Consider the following 21,718-nt stretch of genomic DNA (forward strand, 5'->3'; position numbering starts at 1 on the left):
ACCTGATGCTAGCTAGCAGGCTAGCCAGGCTAGTTAACAGACTTTTTTGCTACTCCAAAGAATGGCACTGTCATGTTTTCTTTTTGTACACTGAAATGGATAGTGTGCTATACAACTGATGTTAGCTAGCAGGCTAGCCATTATTGTTTTGCTAAATTACGGTACTCTGACACACGTCACTCAAACATTTTATACATATCTGTGGGATATCGCAAACCCAATATTGGAATGGCCATTATGTTTTTTTTTTCTTTTTTTCTCTTACAACTCACCTAATCCAGTGAGCTTATTCTGAAGAATATGATAGCTGGCTAGCTAAATAAAAATCGCTACCCAACTTTCATGAGTGAATTAAGCTTTTAAAATTCAAATTTATCCATACAAAAAAGTGGGAAAAGCATGTCCGGCCACTTTTAGTGTAACATTGTATAACAACCTCTTTTTTTTAAAAAAAGGTACATCAATAATTCCAATTTGGAGCTGCAGGTGTGGACAATTTTCAATGACGCAGAACACAACACACAAGAAGATAAACACAAAATATTCCCTTTATTTTTTTTTCTCGTTCTACCTTCATAAGACTACACAGGATGTAGCTCTAAGCGGTATCTACAGTTTGCATGTTTTTCATTTACAGCTCGCTGCTCGACTCGACTTCATATTTACATGGTCCGAGAAAAAAAAGAAAGGAAAAGAAAAACAAACTCAAACAAAATGAGTCTGGAACTTTAAGCTGGACGGATGAAAAACAAACAAACAAAAAAAAAAACAGTTCTCAGTGCAGCCATCATTGAACATACAAATCAAAATGGCAAAATAAATCAGACACAAAAAAGACAACATTTTTGATGGACACATCAAGAGACGTGCAGTCAAGTCACATCGTGACGTTCTCAATTGTCCTCGTTGTCACGTGGGATCAAGTGGACGCACAAAAAGTGTAAACAGAACCAGGAACACCTGCTGGTCCCGCCCGTGCATTGCGTTCCATTAAGGCAAAGCGCACTGCACGGATAAAAGTGGACACCTTGACTTTCTGGCAAACCAAATTCATCCAATCTCAAATTGTCCACCATGTCTGAGCTGAGCTGAAGAAGCAGCGTCCCATTACTTTTGTCCACGTAGCATCTCTTTCATCCTGTCGGCAATGCAAAAGTAGCACATACGGGAATACTGTCGCCATTACGGGGTAAAAACACACCTGGCCCACATTTCATCTTTTATTCCACGCTTTGTGAAGTACAACAACGGACGTTAAAAAGGACACGGGTTCACATTTGTTTGAAAAGTTCACATCTGTTGTTGGTGTATTTCTTATCACTATTGATCAACCGAAAAAAACAGAAGGTGATCCTTTGTGTTTGTAACCAGTGAAAACGAAAGAGGAGCATTTTCTCTTTGCATTTTTGCGCACACAATAATAAAAAAAAAAAGTGCTGTCAAATCCTTTAAATGATTTTCTTTTTTTTTTATAGCACTTTTGACGATTCAGGAGCCCACAAGGAAAACACTCCGACGAGCTTCCTCGACCGGCAGCGTGCCTCTCGTTATCGATGCGTGACAAGTTTCAATATAAAAAAGAAAAAGAAAAGAAAAGATGTGATTAAAAGACAGGGAATCTCCTTGGCTGAGGAAAAGGCAGAATGCAGCGAGCTGAGGCGTAACAATCTGAGCCGCCGAACGGCTCCCAACAGGCCGCGGGTACGAGGAGGCAAAGTCAGAAAAATGTGGTTTTGATCCTCTACCAGCCGCACTTGGAGGGCAAAGACTGTTCAAGAATATCGGAAAAAGGAGACGGGCACTCCGACCATGCAAACTATCAATCATTTTTTCTTTCCGTTGTCAATCGAAAATCCAAAATTGTTAAGCTAACATTTTTTTTTTAATTACTTTTTTTTTTTTTTTAAATTCCAATTTAAGACCAAGAGGGGAAAATGGGGCACAGGATTTGAATATTTAATTGTTCGGGTTTACATGACCCGGATGTTTGGTAACAAGCATCACTAAAAATTAGCGGTGTAAGGCAATTAAAATGTTCAATCGTAATTAATCATGGATTTCCAATTTCATAGTTTGAATTGGAGGCTAAAATTAAAATATGAAAAATAGCCATTTTTTGTGTTGGATAAAGTATCTCTAAAAGTAGCATTCCATTAGCAGAGGTGGCAAATCCAGATCCAGAAAGCCACAATTTGGCTTTAGCCCTTTGCGCTAGCTCCCGAGCAGGTAACCGAATACCCGGAGAGCTAGCTAGGGAGCTCGCTTGCTAGCACCTGGGGCTAAAAACACACTGTGGCAGGGTGTTTACTTTTTGAATCTGGATTTGCCACCTCAGTTCATTAGAAGGACAACAAAATTGTGAAGAAAAAGTTTTCTTTCTGACACAGATGATTATTCGTTGATGTCAAACTGCAGCACTGTAGCGCCAACTAGTGCAGAGGAGGACTTACTCAATGTCAGATATTTTGCCTTAAGCATCGGTGGCTGCTTTTGGCAACTTGTGGAGGTTATCAACCCAGTACTGACACGCCTACCAAATGCACAGGCAGACACTGCATATGATGGATTTCCAATTTCATAGTTTGGATTGAAAGCTAAAATTAAAATATGAAAAATAGCCATTTTTTTTGTTAGATAAAAAAACACATACAATAATCATTTTTGGAATTTCAATTGCCAATTGAATATGGAAAGAATGACAACACGTATTCAGTGCAACCCATTGTTTTTTCGTGTGAACATTTCCTATTGAAAACCAAGCCGCACACACAAACAAACCAAACGTCAGCGTACCGGAGCGTCTTTGGCAAGAGGTCCACTGTCGTCGGCGCCAGTCCGTCAGGCCAGGCAGCGCGTTCATGTCACCTGCGGCCCATTTCGCTCTGTCTCATGAAGTGGACGTTGTTGACGCTGTCGGCCAGCTCCGGGTACTGCTCGGCCGACAGCACGTAAAAGCCGTCGTAGCCCTGCACCTTCCCCGAGCCCAGCAGCTGCTGCTTCTCGCCCTCGGTCCAGGTGCGCGAGCCCTCCTCGCCGTCGCGTAGTCTTTGGCGCTCGCGGGCCCACGCCTGCGCCACGGCGCGTTGGCGCGCCGCCTCCAGCAGCCGCGCCTTCTCCTCGTCCACGCTGCTGCCGTAGCGCGTGTTGAGGCTGAGCGCGCCGTACTGCAGCTGGATGTCGGTGATGCGGCGGGCGCGGCCGTTGAGCACGGCGTTCACCTGCGACACCGTCACGTTGACGCCGTTCTCCAGCGTGCGCCGGCCCACCGCCATGCCGATCAGGCCCAGGTCGCCCTCCACCGAGCCCAGTTTGACGAAGTGGTGCGTGTCCACGCCGGCCACCGTGTAGCGCAGCGCTTCCAGGTAGAAGGCGTCGTTGAGCACGGCCGCCATGCGCCGGCCGTCCTCGTTGGCCAGGCTGATGATGTCCGTGCTGATGCGGCCGTCGCGGATGGCGAACTTGACGCCCTTGCCGAAGATGGAGCCGGCGGACGCGAACGCCGTCTTGGCCTCCGTCTGCGAGCAGCCGGCGCTCTTGGCGTTGTAGATCTGGCCGAAGCGTTCCAGCTTCACGAAGGCCTTCAGCTGCCGCTGGACTTCACACTGAACACCCAGCACGGACTGCGAAACAAAGACATGTATAGTAAGAATAAGAATACTAGTCTAAAACAATAAAAATAGTAATAATAATAATAATAATAGTCTAACAATACAAATATAATAATAAAAAAAAGAATAACAAAAGTCTAATAATAATAATAGTCTAACAATAATAATATTATTAATAATAATAACAATAACAGTGTTATAATAATAACAATAACAATAATAATAATAGTCTAATAATAATAATATTATTAATAATAATGATAATAATAATAATTGTAATAGTCTAATTATAATAACAGTCTAATAATAATAATAGTCTGATAATAATAATAAAAATAATAACAGTAGTCTAATAATAATAATAATAATAATAATAATAATAGTTTTATAATAATAAAAATAACAATAATAATAATAGTCTACTACTAATAATAATAATAATATTAGTCTAATATAGGGATGTCAGGCAATTAATTTTTGTAGCGTATTATAATTGCATGATTTCCATAATTAACTCACGATTAATTGCAAATTTTACATCTGTTCTAATGTACAATACTTTTATTTATTTATTATTTTCATACTCTTGTTTGTTGGATTTTTTTTAAACTAATACAAATATGCCTGCATAAAATTGAGTTAAAATTAAAAAGATGTACTGTACTGTAAAAAAACCCCGAGTGTTATTGATTTGTGTTGAGGTCATTTTTCTGCCACTAGATGGCATAATTGCATTTGTAAGACGTTGGTGACAGCTCAGTGCTTTTTTCTCTTCATATTAAGAGCGATCTAATCTTTAACATGAAGTAACTTGTGAAATTCTGCACAATTATTAAACTTGACCCCAGTCTCCACAAATATATGCATTATTATTAAATTCATTACTGCCAAATTTTGACATGGACGTGTCTGCTGCGATGCGACTGGAATTCCCCCAGTGTAGGCTTTCCTAGTAAGGGGCGGTCATTAATCGTGCGTTAAAAAATGAGTGACGTTAAAGGAACTTGAAATGAACTAAAAATGAATGCACTAATTTTGACACCCCTAATTTAAACCCAAACTGCTGTCGTCTTGTGCTTGTGGCCCAGCAATGTGACTCATTCACTATCTTTCATTTGATGGGAAAAATAAGATCTGCTTTCATTTACTTTTGCTTCGCTGGCCAAGCATGAAAAATGGCCGGACAGATGAGGTCCGGTGCCGTGCAAGGCTCGTGTTTTGGGTCACGCCTGAGGCTGGATTTGCACCCCCATGCTGTGCGGATGACGGATCGCTCTGGGGGGTACGAGGAGGTGGGCATGTCCCCCTTCTGTCCCGTCTGCTCGTGGGCCGGATGAGGCGGTCTCATTGATAGCGCAGGAAGCAAATAGGAAGTGACAGGGTAGATCAGGCGTGTTACCGCTGCTTGCCGACTCATCCTCACAGCAAAACCCGGACCACCCCTTGATCCCCAAGTTAACAATGCAACTCACTCAAGTAGTTGACAAAGACATTTGGGCAGCATTTTTGTGTCCCGGATTACCTTTTAAAACCCATTTCACTATCGACAATTTCACCAATTAGCTTTTTTTTCTGTGGACTTGATTTTCATGATAATGATAATTTCATGATAATTTGTCATCTGCCTAAAACCAAATTGCATGAAAACTGAAGCAACAGATCCCATAGGAAATACTGTAAATCCAACCAATCTGGTCCAGACATCCAAAAGCATACACCAGCAGCAAAAAATAAAAATAAAAATGTTTCTACTTTTTTTCCATTAAAAACATCTGTTTCTCACAAATGTCAAGCAGAACAGTGAATTTAATGCAAATTTTCCCCCTTTTTTTTTTTTACACCTCAACATAAAACAATAAAAACTATAAAATATGCAGAATTTCACAAGTTACTTCATATTAAAGATTAGATAGCTGGTTATATGAAAAGAAAAATGCACTGAGCTGTCACCAACGTCTTACATATGCAATTATGCCATCTAGTGACAGAAAAATGACCTCGACTCAAATCAATATCACACTCGTTTTTTAAAGTACAGAACAACTTTTTTTTAATTCTAACACTTAATTATTAAGAAATTACTGTATAAATGACTAAAACCTGCAGCCATATTTCTATTAGTTTAACATTTTTGCCACTTTTATGCTAACAAGAGTATGAAAACTTGGAGCTGGGGAGACGGGTGGAGGTGGGGGTGGGCGGTTATATTTATTCCGCCTAATCTACGACGACGACTTTTCCCGACATATCTCCCCTGGAAATATTTGAAATGCAAATGCCTTTTGGATTCAATCAGCCAAATATTTCCTCTGTTGCTTTTGCCGCTTTGTCGATTGGCACCTCGGGTGAGGTTCAGGCGACGAGCAAGAGCACAAACTGTCTCTGCAATCTTTTGCCGGATGCGCACAAAAGTGGAAATCCCGACGTTGGATCTGCACTTCGACACAACTGTATTACATAAATACTCTCAACTATATGTACATATGATATGTACTATGCTTGACCTTGTTGCAGCCTTTCCCTAAAATTCCACTTGAATAAATTGGGTGTCCTTACCGCAGAGACGTAAATACGGGAGTTAAGTATGTTGATAAAGTTTATATTCATACTTACTGTGAATTCTTAAGTGTTAAAATTAGCTCTGGTTTCTCTTGACATCATTTATTTTAAAAGAAAATCTGGCAAAGATGAAATGTTTTGATGTGAGAAGGCACCTTTTTTTTATTTGGGCGTCGTCACTTTATAGCAAAAAAAAAAAAAAGTAATGTAAAAAGATGCATTACTAATATGTGTGTTGCGTATGTACAGTGAAGACAAATTCATCAGTTCATGCTTTTCTGAATGCTTTTGTACTCTTTAAAGTAGTTCTGTCACTATCAAATACAGGGATGTGATTTGACCAAAGTGAAATGATCTGAAAATTTAGCCGGGGGTCTGGGGGCCGCTGGCACTTTCAATGCACTCACATGACAAAGAAATAGACAAAACAACAGCATAAATTTTCAATGTATATTAAACTATCCCATATAAAATGGCAGTTTTAGTCAACTCAAAATCAGTCACATTCAAAAACATTGGACTGCCTTTGCTTCTAAAAACTATCACTGAGAATATCATCATATCTAACTAATGTGATTACTAAGTTAACACATAAATAATGTTGAAGAGTTCAAATTTCATGAACAAATAATTGTATCATGACCAAATGAAAAGTAACTCATATTAGAGCATACCACAAATGTCTTTGTTATAGCAGAAGATGTTATCTGTCGGAGTCATGTGCATACACAATGAAATACAAAAAAAAAAAATCAGATTTTTTTTGGGGGGGGGGGGGGAGATAAAAAAGCGGAATTCCGCGAATTAGCGGAAAAATCACATCCCTGCAAATATTTTTAGAATCGATCGATTACTCAATCGATTAATCAGATTCATTTAAATTTTCCATTAAAGTTATTAGAAACTCCCCCCCCCCCCCCCGATTACAGTTTATTAACTAGTGATTTGTGTTTTTTTTCGTACTTTGCATTCGTATAGTGATAAAAAAAAAAAAAGGGGGCGGGGATTGATGTTGTACTATGTTACCGATTCGGTCATTGTTTTCCAAAGTAAAAACAGATGTTTGCAAATGTCTTATTTTGATTAAACACAGAAGAAAATCAGTCTTCTTTCATGAAGGACGACAAAAATCAGTGGGCGGGCGGGCGGGTTCGGGCCTTCAGATCACTGTTCACTAATGGATGACACCCAGCTGAGGTGGCAGCCTGAGTGTCTGCTCACACCAATCTGACGGGCGGCGTTCGCTCGTCTCGCTGTAACCCAAGCACCGCGCGACAACAGTGGCCTCCTCAATAATTCAGGCGATGGGCTGGGTGGGGGCGGCATGCGGGGGCACTTTAAAGGCCTCGCTAAAGCGCGGGAATCGGAGCATGTCTGCTAATTCGCAGACCTTGGCTGAGGCTGTAAGACTTGAGATGAAATCAATGGCCGGTGGTGGAGGGAATGGAGAGTGAATTTCCCTAATGGCAGGACAATTACAAGGGCTGTTTAGCCTGACCCCCATTCCTGAGATGAGGACAAGAGGCCGGGACCCGGCTCACTGGGCCGTGTTTGTGATAGCTGCCACTTCCTCTGGGATTGCGGCTCGCGAGCACGTCTCGGCCGGCAAAGACGCCAAGACGGGCTCACCTTGGTGCTGTCCCACTCTTGCGTCTTGATCTGCGTGCGGACCAGCTCGTACGACGGCTCCACCGTGTCCGTGTTTGGCTTGCGGTAACCCGGGATCACGTTGTACAGCTGGAAGCCGAAGGTCACCAGCCAGCTGTTCACATCTGCACAGGGGCCACAGACAACACGAGAAGAAGGGCGGTTTTCTTGTTATTAGCAATTTGTAGATTGTTAGCATAAATGTACATAAGTTAGCCCATATTTACTCTTATAGTAATAGTATTGCAAAGCATTTATTCAACAGTTTGAACGATGAAGTTGTCCGTGAAGAAGAGCAGAGCATGAAAATGTATCGAGTAAAAATGACAGATACTCATGTTAAAATGTAACGGATAAAAGTAAAGAGTAGTTTAAAAAATAAATACTGAAGAAAGTTCAAAGCACTGAAAAAAACTACTCAAGTACATTCAGAAGTGGCAAATCCAGGTCCAGAAAGTATTTAGCCCCAGGTGCAAGCTAGCTAGCTCCCTAGCTAGCTCCCATGGTGCTCGTTTATCTAGCTACATAGCTAGCTAGCTAGCATCAGGGCCTAAAGCCAAACTGCGGCAGGGTTTTTACTTTCTGGACCTGGATTTGCCACCTCTAAGTACACTAACAAAGTATTTGCACTTCATTACCTCCCATCTCTGATTGTCTCGTTGCAATAGACAGATAAACAATCCTTGTAGTAAATAAATCATCATTTTCAGACAAATTAAGTGAAATGTGATCATTTCCAAGGGCGCACCTGAAGATCTCTCACGGCACAGTTGCGGGGAATCACTGATCTGAAGTGTGTTGTGATTTTGAATCCTTGGGGTGTTTTGATGAAAGCACATCGCACGCACCTGGGAAGTACGAGACGTCTCCTTTAAACTAATCCCTACGATTGCTCTCGGTTTGGCAGTGCATTTGTTTGTGAAAGCAGAAAAGCTGCAATAAATCCTCCAGACGTCGGCGCGGACTCACGTATGGTCCCGCAGGTGCCGCTCGGCGGCGCGCGCCGCGGGCGGCCGTGGCGGGGCGGGGGTTGGGGTGGCCTTCGCCGACGGCAAGCGGTGCACGAGCTAGATGATTATATACGGTAACATGGCGTCGTTTGTGAGAAGCTGAGACTTGGGGACTGTTTACTGTATGCTAATGAGATGCGGGAGGCATCTGGGGTTGGCACGATAATGTGACGCTTCAAATAGCAGCCGGCCCACCCGCCGCTTGGTTGGAGGTGCGACTTGCATCACCCCCGTCATTTATGGAGAACATCACAGGAGTTGTACAGATTGGCGGTCAGGAATTAATTGGCTGTGCCGCATTATGTTACCGTTGGTAGCAAGTCACCAAATACCAATGCTTTCTTACTACTTCCATATATATATATTTGCCGTTTTCTTTACTTGAATATTTATTTTCTGACAACTTATTACTTTGACTCTCTTTAATGAAAAACAGATATCTGTACTTTTTATTGCTTCTGTCAAAATAGATATTGCATGTAGTTCATTTTTACTTTTTACATTTAAACTGATGCACATTTCAGTCTGCACTTTTCTTTAAACACACGAGTTGAATCAATACTTATTAAATCAATACTTTGATAGTATTTTTTTAGCTCATTTTATCAGTACTTCTACTTAAAGGAGTGTGCAAAAAACAAACAAAAACCAAACCAAACATTCAATCCAGAAAGTAGAAATACTGACACAGTTTGGCTTTAGCCCCAGGTGCTAGCTAGCTAGCTCCGTTGGTGCTCGTTTACCTGCTAGGGAGCTAGCTAGCTAGCTAGCATCAGGGGCTAAGGCCAAACTGTGGCATTTTAGCCCCAGGTGCTAGCTAGCTAGCTCCGTTGGTGCTCGTTTACCTGCTAGGGAGCTAGCATCAGGGGCTAAGGCCAAACTGTGGCATTTAGCCCCAGGTGCTAGCTAGCTAGCTCCGTTGGTGCTCGTTTACCTGCTAGGGAGCTAGCATCAGGGGCTAAGGCCAAACTGTGGCATTTAGCCCCAGGTGCTAGCTAGCTAGCTCCATTGGTGCTCGTTTACCTGCTAGGGAGATAGCAAGGGAGCTAGCTAGCTAGTATCAGGGGCTAAAGCCCAAACTGCGGCAGGGTTATTACTTTCTGGATCTGGATTAGCCACCTCTGAAAGGGATCATATTTATACACAAGAAGAGAAAACATTTTTTTAAGGGTGATTTTGGTGGGGGTGGGCGTATTATACACGGCTGTGTGTTATTCGCGGGATTTTACGGTAACACCGCAAACTCGCTTTTAAGCACAGATCGTGCATGAGTACTTTTACCGCCTACTTTTGACAGCACCTGACAAACGCTTTATTTTTTTATTTTTTATAAATCGGAATTTGTTTGAGCGGACGTTGGTAATTTAATGAAATGGATGGAAATGCCAGCGCCATCAATCACAGCTGAGGCGGGCGGTCCCTCCGCAGCCGTATAGCAACAAGTCTGCTTAGCATTCAAATGCCATTCAGCCCCAAATGGTGACGAAGCCTACCTGAAAGGAGGAATGTTTATTTCCCTTGCTATTTTCTATACAGGACCGCGGATTTCTTGTTCCGTATGATCGGCGACACACACATTCGCGCACAAACAATTTGTATGTGAGAGGCGGTTGAGGCAATTGCGAGTTTTCCGACTCGGGCGTCGTGTTGTTTTGCTCCAAGCAAGTAAACGCCGCGACGAGTCAACTTGGCGACTGTTTCAATAAATCCATTTTTGCTGCCACCGCTCCTCTGAGCGGCTTTTCTGAGAGTTTGCCTCCTCATTGGCACAAAGTAGTGAACAATGAAGCCATCTCGGCATTGTTCCCTTAAAGTAAGACTGTATGTTAATCCACTGCATATTGATCGTTCACTATTTGAAAATTTCCATTGCAAAGTAAAAGCACAAAACAAAAAAACTGTTGTTTTTGCTTAAATACGATTTACAACTTCAATCACGCCATAAGATGCTCAAAGATGGCGCCAAGGAGAAGATGTGGAAAAGCTGTCTTTGCATGTCATCAAAGCCAAATAAAATCACCTTAATGCTAAATATTTTTGATAGTAATGTAAAATAAATTTGTATGGATTCAAAACTGTTTATGGATAATATACTGAATAAAAGTTAAAGCACAATGCTTTTGTTTTTGCTCCCATTTTCCATGAGCTGAACTCAAAATATCCTAGACTTTTTCTAAAATATGTATACAGAAGGCTTATTTCTCCCAAATATTGCCCAAAATTTTTTTTAGTTAGTTTTTATTTCATTTGGACTTTGTTTTTTTAATTATCAGTTGGATTTATTTGGTTGTCAGAGCATATTTGATATTTTTATTAGGTTTTATTTTAATTTAGTTTTAGTTTGAGATTTTTGTTTTATGTATGGTGTACAGTATTTGTCAAGGGCAAGATAAAAAAAAAAAAAAAGTTAAGTTAAACTACAATTCTCGAAAAACCGTTTGACCTTCCTGCCTCAGTACGGTTGTCCAACAATACCAAAATAAATACATTTAAAATGTTCATGTATGATATTAATAGACAAAAACAAACCAAAATGTTCGCTGTAGTCATACTTAGTTTTCATTTCAAAAAATGTTTTTGTTAATGAAAATGTTTTTTCAATTTTAGTTTGAATTATTTTATTTGTAAAATAACCTTTAAAATGTCCTTTTATTGTGGGCAGCATATGTGCTGTGTAATCAATCATCATGTGGACATGCGTGTACATGCGCGTGATGTAGATGGATAATCTCGGTAAAAGTGCTCGCTAACATGAATTTCCATAGACGGGTGAACAATATTTCTCAGAGGTAGGCCTTATGTGTACATAAAAAAAAAGTCTTACTTGTGAAAAATGGGAGCAAAATCCCAAGTGTTTCATTTCTATTTTTTAAACTATTAATATAAACAATTATGAACAACGTTAGGGTGGTCGTCAATTACTTTAGTTTTTTTTTTTTGCTTTTTTCATAACAGTGCTGAGGGGAGTACTGCATTTTTATGAAAGCCATTAAAAAGTCAAATTGATGTAATATTTAACCTTTAGTTATGGAATCCTCCAGGGTCATTTTACTATTAGCGATGGTTTATGTTTTCCTTATTCAAGGCCATTAAGAACCCTGAACACTTAAGGATTCATTCTATTCTACGACGGCGTGTTATACGTATAAATTTTTTTTTTTTTATCAGAGGGGGTGGTGGTAATCAGAGAAAAAAACTGGCAGATAAAATGGCAAATTTGTGAGAAAAAAACCTCACTAATTTGCGCGAAAAAAACTCAGAAACTTACGAAACTTAGCTATATGCTAATGTGAGGATTCGTTGGTGGTTAATGGGACACTGTTTATAAAATGAAAGGGCAGGATGGAAACGGATTCATTCTTAATTTAAACTTGTCATTACACGGCAGCTAGAGCGACAACACTTCCTGATTCCCTATCAGCTGACTATACACTAACCAATCAGAAGCTAGCATACTTGAGGTAAATGCAAGTGAATGACGGAGAGCAGCAAATTAGACGCATCAACATCGATTACTTGTACAAAAAAAATACCAAAATGTATGAATGTGTAAATAATAATTCTGGAAACATAAATGTACAAGTAAATAATCAACTTAAATGCTTGATCATCAGTGTGTGGACATTCGCAAAGCGGGGGCGTCTTTTGTTGCTGGCAGTAACCGACGCCTCAAAGAGTGAATGCTTAAAATCATACGGTTAATCAGTGCTAAAGCAAATCTCCCAATTTGAAAACCCGACTGAAAAGTATTGGCACAAACATCCGAGTAGTAGGCTACGTGTATTTCTCGTAAGTTATTTTTCTCGCAAATCTTCCTCTTTATAAACTCGCAAATTCATGATTTTTTTTTTCTCAGAATATTGATCCCGCCCCCCCTATAAAAAAAAAGGCCCTAGTATGCCATCGTACTATTCTCATTATTTCTTTCAGGGGGAAAAAATTAACCAGACCAAATAATATTTGCTGTGTGTAAGTGACACGACAAATTGAGAGCAAGATGGATCACTCTTGCAGGCGCGCATGTTGCTAGCGGGGAGATTTCAAAGCCCGCAGCAGCATCTAATAGCTCCAAAGTGACATTTGCAGGTACAATTTCGTGCTGTTTAATGCACCAATTAGCATCCTAGCACGCCGATTGTCATCAGCACGGCACATTTCCTCGGGCATCCAAGGGAACGAAGTGTAAATAAGAGGCCGATAAGGAGGGAATATTCTGTGCGGGCTTTGGTTTCTCAGTCACCTCAACGCTTGATCTACGACTTGCGAGTCGCCGCGTCAAAATCAAGTCCTCTGGTGACATCAAGACGGCGACTGATAACAACATTTCTGCGAAATACGCCGGCACTTGGCAGTCGCTGTGATTTCCCGAGCAGATATTTGTATGTTAATGCAAATTGCGCGGCGGTGTTCTGAGGCTCGCTGTCACCCTGAAGTGAGTGTCACTCGGTGCACTGCGAGCAACGACGCACTCACAAAGACGAGGGGGAGGGAGATATGTGGCGCTCTCTTCCCCCTTGACATGTGTAATTTTAGCACCATAAAAAACTTATATGCATTATTGATCGCACTGGTGGGACTCACCTAACATCTGCCGGCATTGCTATTTATATTCCGCTACATATACACCCGCCCCGTGGACACCAGCAGTGACTTTAGGTTGAGGTTGCTCTCGCCTTATGTTTATATTTATATGCCCGTAGAAATGTTTCACATAAAAAAATGTTCTTTACAGCTTTACAGGATCGAAAAGAGGCCCTGGCAAGTTTGTGTACAGCAATCCCCTCAGGGCAGATGAAATCCGAGACGTAGCGACCATTTATTTATTTTATTATCTTAAAGCTTTATGCCTAGTACAGATATCAGTATCTGTGACTGAATGCGTGTGACTTTAAAAGGCTGTGCCTGTTGCGGGACGTCGGACTTTAGCAAATGAGTGTAGAGTTGGTTGGCTGGTAACTGGCTACCGTTAGCCACTGGCTAATGTTAGCCGCTCTGTGTTGAGTAACTCGCCGTCAGGTCGTGTGTGGATACGGCCTTATGTTTATTTACGTCCCTTTGTTAAATATAGTGGTTCAAAGCGCTCCAGCGGCTGTGTCTGTTTGTGGAAGCATTAATGCTCCTTCTAACGTGGTCGTAGGCTATATTAAATTAGCTAACGATTTTTACTCACCGTACACGGGCAGTTGTTTAACTAAAGCCAGTTGTGCTTTGGAATACACACGTCACACTACAACATAACTTCTTTCATTAAGTGTGAAATAATCCCAAACGTGCAGATGTTGGTGGACATACCACAAACTTTCATCAAAACGACTTGGGGGCCCACGTAGGACCACACACTTCCGAACCAGATGTATGACAAAAATGCTATTTTAAATATGGACAAAAATCCTTACGTACGTGCAAAATACATGCGGTTAATATATTTCATTTTTGTGATTATACATATTTTAATGCATATTTACAAGATCCTATCCTAACCCAACAAAGGGTTTGAAAAAAAAAAAAAACACCATCTGTAATTTATAAATAAATAAATACCATCCAACTATGGCACAGTACAGCAAACCGACAATAAGAGCAAGAACTCATTATGTGCATTTAAAAAAAAACTAAAATCAACCCACTCAAAATTCTAATATTATTAAGTACAATGTTTGTCCTGCATATTATTCCAAATCCACAAAAAAATATTAAGCCTGCTCGTTTTGTAGTATAGGGCAGTATAAGTCCCAGTGCCAAGTACAAATAAGACATGTCTGCCATCTAGTGGTGAAAGATGATATTACAACTTAAAACTACAGTCGAAGCATATTTGTAGTTTGGCACCCGCAAATGTGCATATTCACAGAACCCCCCCGCCATTTGCCCCATTTTTTGCCACCAGTTGCCTGTCCCTGAGTCAACCCACCGCCATCTTGAGCATCCATAGGCAATTACAAAGGATCCGATGACCCCGCAAATAGCTGGGGTTCACTAGACAGTACATCATTTTCGTGATATTTTTGCTTGGTGTTGTGTACATTTTTCTAATGCAAAATATGTGCTCTGGCTCAGTAAAGGTCAGGAAAGACTCTTTTTCAACAACATGTGACTTACCCGTCATGTAGCATTTGATCTCATCATTGTTGCTGAGCGGGTTGTTGTTTTTGAACATGTACAAGTTGAATGGCACAATGTGGCCGCTGTTGAGACGTTTCCAGACGTCGTGGTCGGGCGTGGTCCAGCGCCCGGCAAGGACGTCGTAGTCCCTGCGGCCCATGTGCACCAGCCTGCTAAGAGGCTCGTACAGGCCGCCCTGGTAGCCGATGATGACCTGGAAGGCGGGGTTGGTGTCCAGGTAGACCTCGCCGAAAGCCGTGTGGAGCACCTGCTTGATCATGTGGCCCGAGCCGCTGAACACGGCCAGCGGCGTGCCGATGTTGTCGCAGGCCACGTAGAACTCGTCGCCGCTGCTGAGCTCCATGGCAAACAGGTGGCCCTGCAGGTCGTAGTACAGCGACGTGATCTCGGAGCTGGTGTGGTTGTACATGTGGGTGACCCGGGTGGGGCTGGACAGGTCAGCGTAGAAGAACTGCAGGTGGTGGCCCACGCTGTTCCGGCTGGACACTCTCCGGCCCAGGCCGTCGTAGCGGTAGCGAATATTCCAGCCGCTCGCTTTGTTGTACACCTTCACCAGAAGCCCGGCCGAGTTGTAGTCAAAGTAGTCGTTGCCTCGCTGCCGCAGGAAACCGTCCTCGTCCATCCTGTACTGTACATCCCCCAAGCGGGTTATGCGGTCCCGGACATCGTAGCGCAGCGGCGTCAGGCGAGCGCTGTTGCCCGGGCTGAGGAGGTGCAGATTGCCGTTGAGGTCGTAGCTGTAACGCCACAGAGGCTTGTCGTTGATGGACACCACCTGGAGCTGGCCGTCATAGTCGTACTCGTAGGTGTAGCGCGTGGTGTTGGCGTAGGGGCCCACCTTCAGCTCCTTGGCCACCACGCGGCCCATGTTGTCGTACTGCACCATCATCCAGTACATCAGAGAGCGGAAGATTTCATACTGCACCTCTTTCACGCGGCCGTAGGCGTCAAAGTGTTTGGTGTGCGTCATGACCGCCGTGGTGATGATCTGGTTGATGTCGTAGTAGATGACGCCAAACTTCCCAAACTGCTCCGCCTTGCCCGACACGTCGTCGTAGCGGTACAGGTCGATGGGCAGCGGCGTCTCGTTGATGACCGCCTGCATGCTGGTGACGCGGAAGCTGTTGTCGTAGACGTAGTCAAATCTGGCGTTGACCATGCCGTCTTCGCTAAATCGGAAAATCTGCCGGTCAATCAGCGGGCCGATCTGCCGGTAGCGGATGGTGCAGGTGAAGCCCTCGCTCTGCAGGTTGACCGTCTTGAGCATGCCGGCCACCTCGTCGTAGGAGAAGCCGATGCGGGTGGTGTCGTAGAGAATCTCCAGCAGCTTGGACAGCTTGCCGTACTTGTAGATGATCCGTCGGCCCGTTCCCAGGTAGGTGGTCTGGAGCAGCTGGCCCTCCTCGCTGTAGTCCTGCAGCACCGAGGCGTTGCCCTCGGGAGGCCGGTACGTGTTGCGGTAGTAGCCCACCGAGAGCGCCGTCTCCAGGGTCTGACGGGCCACGTTGGGCATGGTCACGGACGAGAGCCGGTCGTTCTTGTCAAATTCAAAGATGTACTGTCTCTGGCTGTAGAGCAGCAGCACCATGGACTGCAAGGAAACACATTGCAGATCAGCACAAAAGGACATACACACCTTCAGGTTAGGACTTTACAAGTACAGCGGAACCTCGGAGTTCGAACGTCTCGAAACTCGTACAAATCGGACTTCAACCGGGAAATCGGAGAAAAAAAATACCCCGGAGTTTGACCTCATTCTCGGAGTCCGAACACCCAAGCAAAGCCGAAGTACTCTGAATGGGTAGCCGAGTCATACCGAATGATGCCGGATGCTCACGTCACGGTAGTCGAGACGAGGCACTGCTCATGTCGAGTGAGAGCGTGAACACTCCCGGAGGCGCTCCGTACATTTGCGAGTGTATTTTTTATCCACTGATGCCATCACACCACAACAAAAAAGGTAAGACATTTTTTATTGTTTAAATACTGTACATGTTTTTACATAAATAGAAATTAAATTAAAATACAAAATATATTGAAATAGAAATGTTCTGTTTTGGGATCTTGGGAACGGATTAATTGCATTTACATGATTTTCTATGGGAGCAAATGTTTCGGAGGTTGAACAAATCGAACTTTGAAAACTTCACAGGAACGAATTATGTTCAAATTACGAGGTACCAGGGATTTAAGAAAAAGTTACCTCATTCACTGATCAACTCATTTTTTCACATGAAAACAAATGGAAAGAGAATTATCCAGTTCAAGCCCCAGAACCAATTCATGTTGACCTTGCTTTAATGGGCTGAGTTGAATAAATAAATAAATATGTTTTTGCGACCAAATCACTGCTCAACGAAGCCTTTCCGCAGTTATAGGCTGTGTCCAAATTCGTAGTCTGCGTCGACTAAAGGCCGAATTTGACGGCCAAATGACGTCATTTCTGGCATGCCTTGACCAAATTCACGTGGCCTTCGAATCCAGCCTTCAAATCTGGCCTCCGTTTCCACGCAGATGGGCCCGAAGCAAAAGCTGTTTCGGAGCACGTAAGTGTTAGCATAGTTGGTGAATGGAAACAAGATTTGTTCTAAATTCTTGTTCATCCAACTTATTTCTTCATCAAGAAATAAGCGATTTTTCAAGAATCAAGATTCTGTTAAACCAAAGTTAGAGAAACTTTTCTTTATGGCTTGCTAATTACACATTTCATTCCCGACTTAGCCCTCCGTGTGTTCGTATGAAACTGTGTTCCAAGTTTGTCGCAGCTTGCCTCGCAGGCGGAAAAGCGCCTCACATCAAGGTGACTGTCTCCCCATTAACACGTCGCCTTGTCTAGGCTGCAAAAAAAGGCAAGGTCTCACCCCTTCCCCCCCGCCAACAATCAAGAATAAAAAGTGACATTACCCGCTGCCACTCATCACAGCCAGCGGGTTGAACTTTTTCTCTCAGACTCTGGTAACAAAAGCGTAACGTGCACCGACAGCTTTTAACTCTTTGACTGCCAGACGTTTTCAGAAAAGGGACGTCGCCACTGCCAGCCGATTTAAGCATTTTGACTGATCTTTCAAGGTCCACAGAAAATGTTGTGTTTGGACTATGGAAACACACATACTACCAAATGAAAGATTGGACTCTCATCTTTCATCAGAAAAAAAAGTTTGTTTCTACCTTATTCCGTTCTTCAGTAATCAACAATAGAAAATGGTTAGTTTCACCTCTGTTTTGAAACAAACGTCTTTTAACGTCTTTGGCACTCCTCCATAGGATTTTACTAAACGTTATTTAACGTTTTTGGCAGTCAAAGAGTTAATTAGAAATTCTGCTGATATTTGTGCTGGGAATTGATAATGCAGCGCATTAACTCCCTTGGAATGAACGAACTATGAAGTTATATGAAATATCAAATGAGGTCTTCCTTATCTATGACGCCACCGATTCTTACCTTCTCCAGATACGTGTAGCTCCACGATTTACCGTCCGCAAATATCTTGGAGTTGATTCTGCCTTTGTGGTCGTATTCCATGCGCACCGACATGGTTCCTCTCTGGATGCCCGCCACGTGCCCCCCGGACGAGTAGGTCACGTTGACCCCGTTCAGGCGGCTGCTGGGGGCCCAGAGGGTGGGCCGGCCGGCGTGGTCGTAGTGGATCCGCAGCGTAAACTTCCTGTGGTCGTCGTAGACCTTTTCTGTCCTGGTGATCCGATCGAAGTCTAGCGACAACAAGTTCCTGTTGTGAACCTGCGGAGGAAGAAAGAAAGGTGGTGAGACCAGATGGTTTACCTCAACCGAGAAAGTGCACGGACCGAAAGATTTTCAGATGGGCTGCAGCAGCCACTGCAGCGATTACATTTTTAAATTGCCTCACTTCTTCGTTTGTGGGTAAAAAAAAACAAAAATCCTGCAAAATGTGAGTGGGAGCATTCCAAATCATGCCGAGCCCATCAGGGCCGCAATGATCATTAAATCCATTCTGACTGCATGCGGGCAAACAAGTGCCAGGTGCTGATTACTCTCATTTTGGATCTTTGGTAAACTGGCACGAAAAGCTGGACAAGGTGCTTTGGGGCTTCAGTGGGATTTGGAAAGACAGAATGTAATCCTTAAGGTTATGTTGGGGTTGGCATGGAGTCAAACGGCTTTTGTCCGAGGGAACATGACAGCCAAAAAGACCAAGTGAGACGCGGATAGTCCCGTCATGCTCCTCAGGGTGTTTTCACACCAATCGTTGGTTTGTGTGTGATGCTGAAAATGGTACGTTTTTGGAGCCTGGCTACAAAGTCCCAAGTATTTGCTACAGACAACAAGATGAGCAGGGATCCCACTAATAACACCATATGAATAGTTTTTTTTTTATTGAATTCCTTTGTAAGTCCACTGAAACGTGACTTGACGTAAGCGTGGCGTAAGAAAGGTTACCTGTCCGAAGTCTGATGACCGCATTTGCATCTGACTCACTGAACCGGAACAAGTGGCCGAAAACTTAAACCTTAAACGTGGAAGCCTGAGCCTGAAAGCAGGCGCCAGTGAAGTGAAAAATGTCTTCAGTCAAAGCAAATACCTTCAAACACGTTCCTCCTCCTCCTCCGAGGAGGAGGATGTTTTTTGCCTTTAATTAAACACTGCTCTGATTATAATGCAATGCACAGTTTTGCGCTTAAAAAACATATCAATGAGGATTTCAGCCTTTTTTCAAGACACGCACCAAAGATCAGGGTGCAACAGTTAGAGGGGTTTGTAGGGAGGCTACTTGTCTTTTCAATCTTCCGCTGACAAAAGCAGGCGAAGGTCTCTCATCTGTGAAGGGACAATTACACCAGAGGCAATTACTGTCACTGACTCCTAATTGAGAGGCTGAGAAAGCAACAGATTCGCCAGGCCGGCCACTTTATTCGCTTTAAAATTAGATTCTCTTCAAATAACGACCGCAACGTTGTTTACACGGCACAAGCCAAAATGATGAAAAGTTGTGATATAAGCACAAGCAACAAGTGAGCCCAAACTCATCTTGCAGTTTTTTTTTTTTATCGCATCACAATAACAACCATTTTCCCCTCAAACCAAGGCCAGCGGTTCTCGTGCGACAACTCCAAGCAAACAAAAGCCAAAAGCACGGATCGATTTTGTCCTTACAGAACTCGCCGGCAATCCCAAGACGCTTTGAGAAAAAAGCTCACGTTTGTACAGTTTAATGGCGTCTGTCCAAAAACATTTGCACTAATAGCAAATGAACCGGCGGAAAAACCCGGCGCAAAAATGTTCTGGTGTCAGGATGCGCTCTGTCAAAGGTTCAACGGGCTGAAAGAAAAACTCTTTACAAGCGCAGATTCCACAGTCCTGAGGGACGAAGGAAACTCACTCGCAAGATCTCTTTCAAACCGGATACAGTCAGGAAGAAATAGGCCATGAAACAATGCGGGAAGCTAAAAAAGACAGCATTTCAAAAAGTGTCCTCCAGGATGTTGTGCTGTTGTCTTCTATCACATCATTTATTAAATGGGAGGAAACAAGCAAGGAGGCCCGGGTCGTCGAGTGGAACCAAAAAACAAATCATTTTAATGCAATATATATATTAGAAGATCCAATTGTGAGATCATTTAGAGCCTTTTCTGTCCTCGCTGCCTGCCTCGAGCGACGACGCTCGTATTAGCTGGACAGAGCGCCTGCAATACTGTAAAGTCATGGTTTGTTAATGCAATCTTCAATATTTGATAGGCAAGCGCGCTATGGAGCTAAATGCTATTAGCATGGCAAAACAAATGCGGCCTGTACAAAGGTCATAATACTCCGTTTTGGCATGGATGGACGGACGGGCAGACAGATGAACTGATAGAATACATGGATTTTTAGTAGAGTGCAGTGTATCCAACATTTCTCAGTTCGTTTTTAGTGAAAATAGGAAGACAGGTTGAAAAAAAAAAAAATCCGCCAATATAGAAATTTAAGAAATCTGAACTGTTCACCGTACATCAATTAAGACGAATGAATGTATTTTGTTAATGAGCCAATTGTTGGAAAAAATGGCTACTTGAAAGATTACAGGACTCTTGATAATGTAAATCAGGGAGTACAGAAAATGGCAACTTTATTTTTAGACACATGAACACATTAGGACAAAGATATTTACGTCTGCCAATTTTTTCTCCCCAGATTTTCTCTCTGTTGTAATGTTAAATACTGAAGTCAGTCCAAATTTTTTTTTTTTTAGCTTGTTTCATTGGTGTAAGCTTTAAGGGACTGGAAAGAAATTATTTTGTTCATAATATATATTTTTTTAATTAATCGTCCAATTAATCACTTAACACAATTTTATTAAGCTTAAGATCGGAATCGACGTCACCCTCAAAACATTCCTATTGGTTGGGCCCTGTTACTGCTACATCACAGGGGATAAAATGATTTTGAATTGTTCATGATTTTGGGGTGGTCTGTAACCCTGAATCCCTCCACAATAGATCCCGCCTCTGCACTGAGCAGATCCCAAACTAGATCCCAAACTAACCGAAGCTGGTTTCAGACTTGGAATTCTCTTTCTTCATCATGAAGAAAAAATGTTGTTCGTATTTTAGTTTAAGCAAAACGTAATTATTAGTCTTAGTAGCTTTTCGACACAAACACCTTATCATGCTGCCATCCCCCCCCTCTTTTTTTAAAATAGCTTTGAGGGCCATGTCAAATGTTATTGGGCCACTAAAAACGGACGTTGCAGGCAGTTTGTGCGCCACCGTCACCGTCCATATTCTTCCCCACCGCTGTCTGTTCTGTGGCCATCA

At 42.7% G+C, this 21,718-nt stretch overlaps 1 protein-coding gene across 9 annotated transcripts in view; it reads right to left on the reverse strand.

Moving 5' to 3' along the window:
• Positions 1-530: 530 nt before the first annotated feature.
• tenm4 (teneurin transmembrane protein 4) overlaps positions 531-21,718 on the reverse strand; it is a 310,021-nt gene continuing 288,833 nt past the window's right edge. For all 9 annotated transcript variants that reach the window (XM_077565526.1, XM_077565535.1, XM_077565531.1 and 6 more), the window contains 4 exons: positions 18,390-18,686; positions 14,924-16,538; positions 7,797-7,939; positions 531-3,620 (listed from right to left, as the gene is read on the reverse strand). In XM_077565526.1, the coding sequence (XP_077421652.1) occupies positions 2,862-3,620; positions 7,797-7,939; positions 14,924-16,538; positions 18,390-18,686 (2,814 nt within the window). In that variant the 3' untranslated portion in view covers positions 531-2,861. The remainder of the gene's footprint in view (positions 3,621-7,796; positions 7,940-14,923; positions 16,539-18,389; positions 18,687-21,718) is intronic.

The sequence above is a fragment of the Vanacampus margaritifer genome, chromosome 5 (genome assembly GCF_051991255.1).
Source record: "Vanacampus margaritifer isolate UIUO_Vmar chromosome 5, RoL_Vmar_1.0, whole genome shotgun sequence".
In the NCBI taxonomy this organism is placed as follows: domain Eukaryota; kingdom Metazoa; phylum Chordata; class Actinopteri; order Syngnathiformes; family Syngnathidae; genus Vanacampus; species Vanacampus margaritifer.